This window comes from Miscanthus floridulus, chromosome 19 (genome assembly GCF_019320115.1).
Source record: "Miscanthus floridulus cultivar M001 chromosome 19, ASM1932011v1, whole genome shotgun sequence".
Classification (NCBI taxonomy): domain Eukaryota; kingdom Viridiplantae; phylum Streptophyta; class Magnoliopsida; order Poales; family Poaceae; genus Miscanthus; species Miscanthus floridulus.
Window position 1 is genome coordinate 109,845,512 of NC_089598.1, and position 5,590 is coordinate 109,851,101.

General features: G+C 54.9%; 1 protein-coding gene across 1 annotated transcript; it reads left to right on the forward strand.

The window, feature by feature from the left end:
* The first annotated feature begins 867 nt into the window (after positions 1-867).
* Positions 868-1,327, forward strand: LOC136526600 (cation/H(+) antiporter 16-like). Its single transcript, XM_066519216.1, has 2 exons — positions 868-1,107; positions 1,205-1,327. The coding sequence occupies exons 1-2, from the start codon at positions 868-870 to the stop codon at positions 1,325-1,327; spliced, it is 363 nt and encodes a 120-aa protein (XP_066375313.1).
* Positions 1,328-5,590: the final 4,263 nt, after the last annotated feature.

Consider the following 5,590-nt stretch of genomic DNA (forward strand, 5'->3'; position numbering starts at 1 on the left):
TAGTGCTTTACTTGCTCGTGCCTTCCTCCACGTACCACCGGAGCACGAACGTCTCGTACCGCGCCCTGTCGTCCGCGCCGGCGGCGACGACCTCGCGCACCAGCTCCCGTGTCACGGGCACGCCGCAGCTCGGGTCCGGGCACCGCAGCACCAGGCACCGCGCGCCGTCGCCCACTGCCTCGTGGATGTAGCCGCCCTAGCACTCGCGGCAGTAGTAGTGCGCGCAGCCCGCCGAGATCATCTCGCCGGCGGAGTGGACGTCGAAGCATATGGCGCAGGTGAGCGGCTGGTCGTTGACCGCCGTGGCGGTGTCACCCTGGTCCGCCGTCAGGCCCACGGCCTCGCGGATGCGCCGCTCATCGAAGAACCACTCGTTCTCTAGCCGCTCGGGGTCCCACCGGCAGTGCCGCAGGAAGACGGCGGCCGCGCCCCCAGTGCCCGAGCCTGGCGATGGCGCCCCCGGCGAGCCGTGCTCCTGGCGGTCGTCGCCCGACGAGTCGCACCCCTGGCTGGCAGTGCTCCGGCGAGCCGCGGCCCCGGCGCCCGAGCCCTGGCAACAGCGCCCCCGGCGATCCACGCCCGTGTGCGCTCTGCTGTGCGTGGGCAGAACCCCCTACTTGCACTGCAACTATACTGAATTAGGAGTAATGGTGTACCTACAATACAAGGCGTGGCCGGCGGTCCACGTTTATCGCTTAACCATGCCATGCGTCGTCCCGGTGCCGTGCTAGTCGTCCTTGGCGCGCGCACCATCTCTGCATTGCATGCATTCACGGCGCGCCATGGAAAATTCTTCCTCGTTGTTCCCGGCGCCCCATCCTCCCCGGCATTCGTCCTCCCCGAGCCCGAGCCCCGGCCCGGCCGCCCATGTCGCGTGAGGCACCGCCCGCCCCGCACCTGCAAGGGGAGGTCACCGTCAACAAGAGCCGCTTCTGCTTCCCGCTCAACTCCGTCGCCACCTCCGCCGGCGTCTTCACCGGCGATGACCCGCTCAAGTTCTACTTCCCGCTCCTCCTCTACCATGTCTGCGCCGTCTTCGCGCTCTCCCGCGGCGTGCACGCCCTGCTCAGCCACGCCAACGTGCCCCTCGTCATCTCCCAGATCATGGTACGTAGAGGAGTACTTGCGTTGCATGATGCATGCGTGCCAAATACTGGATGTAGTACACGGCCGACGCGCTAATTGCAGCGTGTGCACACAACAGGCCGCCGTGCTGCTCGGGCCGTCGCTCCTCGGCCAGGTGCTCCCGCACGCCAGCGAGCTCTTCGCCACGCCGGAGGGGTGGGTGCAGCTCAACACGGTGGGCACGTACTCCTTCGTGCTGTAGATCTTCGTCATCGGTGTGAAGACGTACCTGGGCATGATCGTCAAGTCCGGGAAGAAGGCCGTGGCCATCGCCTTCTTCGGCACCGTCGGGCCACACCTGGCCATGTACGCTGCCGCGGTCGGGGCGCGCGTGCCGGCGCCGTGGAAGGCCAACTTCATGCTCACCAACCTCAACGTGTGGTGGTCGCTCTCGGCCTTCATCGTTGTCTGCACCACGCTGGGTGACCTCAACCTCCTGTCTTCCAAGCTGGGCCGCCTCGCCATGTCCGCCGCGCTCATCGGTGACTTCGCCAACACCTTCTCCATCACGGGCATCACGTCCTACCTCCTCGCGTCCAGCCCATCGGAGAAGGTCCAGCGGATCGGTTTCCTGTCGCTCCTCACCTCCGCCATCTTCATCGGCTTCTTGGCCTTTGTGGCGCTCCATCCTGCGCCTCATGCGCGACGTCCCCGAGGGCGGCCTCCTCTGCGAGGCACGCCTCGTCGCCGTGCTGCTCACCACCATCGTCTGCAGCTTCGCCGGCGAGATCATAGGCCTGCACGCCACCTACGACCGCCAGGAGCACGGCTCGCCGGGGGCGCCATCGCCAGGCTCAGGCACCGGGGGCGCGGCCGCCGTCATCCTACGGCACTGCCGGTGGGACCCCGAGCGGCTGGAGAACGAGTGGTTCTCCGACGAGCAGCGCATCCGCAAGGCCATGGGCCTGACGGCGGACCAGGGTGATGCCGCCACGGCGGTCAACGACCGACCGCTCACCTGCGCCATATGCTTCGACGTCCGCTCCACCGGCGAGATGATCTCGGCGGGCTGCGCGCACTACTACTGTCGCGAGTGCTGGGGCAGCTACATCCACGAGGCGGTGGGCAACGGCGCGCGGTGCCTGGTGCTGCGCTGCCCGGACCCGAGCTGCGGCGCGCCCGTGACGCGGGAGCTGGTGCGCGAGGTCGTCGCCGCCGGCGCGGACGATAGGGCGCGGTACGAGACGTTCGTGCTCCGGTCGTACGTGGAGGAAGGCATGAGCAAGTAAAGCACTAAACCCGGCCATGCATGCACTGCATGTGTGTGGGAAGGGGTTTTCTACAAATGTGCTTTGAATTTAATGTTAAATAAATAGGTATGGACTGCAGTGAAACATTTTAAAAGTTTATGGACTCAAAAAGCCACTTTGAAAGTTGATGGACTCAACTGAAACTTCCTCAGAAGTTAATAGATCTCTGGTGCATTTAACTCTTAAACTTATACTCTCTTCGTTCAAAATTATAAGTCGCTTTTGACTTTTTTTACATTAGTTTTGCTATGTATCTATGTTATATCTAATACATAGCAAAATAGATGTACCAAAAAAATCAAAACGACTTATAATTTTGAACGGATGGAGTATATATTTTTTCTAATATATCTCTATCTCTAATTCTAGAGGGACTAAGTACATCTCTATCTCTAATTCTAGAGGTACTAAGGATTTTTCTTTGAGCAGGTATCTATTATAGATCCAAAATGTCCACTATTATGGGAGTATCTCATAAATATGATTAGAAATACGGGACGACTAGCGCTCGAACGTCCGTCCCAAGGCCCACGCCCGGACGCTCGCGCTGTAGTTTCCTGTGCTCGCATCAAATATCCACGCCGGTGCTCGCACAAAAAAAAACTAGCCCGGCCCCCCTGCGTCTGGGTTCACATGCCCACGCGGGGCCTGTGCCGCTGGACCGCATGCAGGGACTACTATCGCCCCTCCGTTTCTCATGCACATTGCAACATATACACATCCGATCTACTTTTAAAACATCAACACCTGTAACATACGTTTGAAGACAAATGAAACACTTGAAATATGCTTCGAAACACTTGCAAAAACACATGAAAAGCCATTGCAAACATACGCAATATACAGATAAAAACAATTGCAATATATGTGTAAAACGTATGCAACATCCAAATAAACACACTTGCAGAAATACGTCCAAAACACATATGAAACAGTGTGAACAGACCTTTGCAACATGCGTGCACAACAATTGCAACATATGCAACATTTTGGTCTAATTTTGCAATATTCATCTGAAACAACTGCAACATACCTCTGAAACATTTGAAACACTTGAAACATATGCTTGCAACATGTGTTTTCAACATATCGCAACATCTCCTTGTTACTTGCAAAATGGAGGCTCGCCAACGTGTGGAGTTAATCAGAGGCAGTCATCTCGTCGCCACCAACGACCAAATGGACTCCGCCTACTATGAGGCCGGTGGGGACCCCTTCGTCACCACTGGTATTGTGGGCTCGACACGCAGCCCCCCGCAGCCCCAGCAGTCGGCGCCACTGTCCCCACCACCATCGGATTCCTTGCCGCGCAGTGGATCTGGTGGAAGGAGCAGCGAGGCAGAGTGCGGCGGAGACGCGCAACACGTGATGTTGGCGAGCGTCCACCCCGTCGGGGGGCTGTGCCACATGGTTGGGGCACTGCCAGCCCGGCCGTGCACAACGCGCTGAGGTGGCTACGGTTTGGGCCACATTGGGAGAGAGTGAGAGGAAGAGAGAGAGATAGGAAGGGGATCGGTGGCTGGGGTGGAGACAGGGACATTGCGGAGCCAGCGGCGTTGACCGGCAGTGGTGTTACCTACAACGGCCGCGGGTATAGAGCAGAGTGCGTCAATGGTTTCTTTCCTTTTTTGCGATGCGGTGGAGCGGTGTGAGCAGTGCCATGCGTGTAGGCGAGCGGCGGGAGCAGGTTGGTCCGTCTGAACGGAGGATGCCTGGGTCTAATCATTATCGTTAGAAATAAGATCGAAGAGAATAAAAAGATGTGTTTTGACGCTAAAATATATTTCTTACGTTATTTTTATTTGCAACTCGGGCATTTTATGGATATTTTTTTATTACCTTTTAGGAAGAAGAACTCCTTTTTTAAAGACCACTCCTCCCGTCTTTGTTTATGCTTTCAAATACAAATGTTGAGATTGTTTTCAATATATATATTCATAATAAATTTTTTAGCGATACATTTGTTGATATACTATTTTCAATACTTCTTCCTTATAAAAGTATAAATCTCGATCTCCGAAGACTCAAACATTCCTAGATTTGACCAAAGATTTATAAAAAAATATTAATAATACTTATTAAGCATCACTAGATTATATTTTTATAACAAACCTATTTAAAGATATAAATGTTGATATTGTTTTTTATGAATATAGTCTAACTTAAAATTGTTTGACTCCTTTTTTATTAAAAGGAGAAAATATATCTAGTCTAGTTAATTAAACTTGACGGCTCACGGCTGGCCGGGTCTGCCGTCTCAGTTCGTTCGTGCAGCCTGCAGCCAGCGCCCCAGAGACAAGTGGTTCGGATGGACGGACGCCATGGAGCCCTGTGGGTGCACTGCACGCATTGCAACCTTCCAACTACTCCAACTTGGGCAGTAGAGAGTAGAGAGTGAGGGACGACGGGTAGATGACGATGCGTGCCTCGTTGTGTGCTGTGCACCAAGCCAGCTACATGCCTGATTTTGTTGAGCTCGCGACGTGCATGGACCAATGCAGTTATGCAGCATAGCATCGCAGCCCTAGATTTGATATCGATGTATTACTTCCCCTGTCCCGAAATAAGCCCGTGTCTCAATCACAACTTTGACCGAGCATATATAAAAAACTAATGTTTATGATACGATAAATATCATTAAATTTATTAGGTCATATATTTTTCATAGCAAATTTATATGGATATAAATTTTGATACTATTTTTCTATAAATATAATCAAATTTGAGATTGATTGTGTCGGGTTCATAAATCCGGGGTCCCTCGTGGACCTGCTTCCCAGCAAAAGCTCGGTCCAGTAGACGACGTTGCGAACGATGCGTAACTCCTGGACCGGTCCAAAAAACCTAACGATAGGCCAGACGGGCGATCCTGTCTCCGACCAGAAGGCCTGGCCAAGGAGGACCGACGCCCGCCTCCGACTCCGGCCCGCCTCTCCGACCAGAAGGCCTGGCCAAGGAGGACCGACGCTCGCCTCCGACTCCGGCCCGCCTCTCCGACCAGAAGGCTTGGCCAAGGAGGACCGACACTCGCCTCCGACTCCGGCCCGCCTCTCTGACCGGAAGGCCTGGCCAAGGAGGACCGACGCTCGCCTCCGACTCTGGCCCGCCTCTCAGACCGAAAGGCCTGGCCAAGAAGGGACTGTGACAGAACTGCCCAATTTATACAAGATCAAGTACGGTTGTCCCCGCTAACACGTTGACACACCCATACTTTC

Coding starts and splice junctions, on each gene's coding strand:
- LOC136526600 (XM_066519216.1), top strand. CDS start 868: ATGTCGCGTGAGGCACCGCCCGCCCCGCACCTGCAAGGGGAGGTCACC. Junction 1,108..1,204: donor TCGTCATCTCCCAGATCATG/GTACGTAGAGGA, acceptor TGCACACAACAG/GCCGCCGTGCTGCTCGGGCC.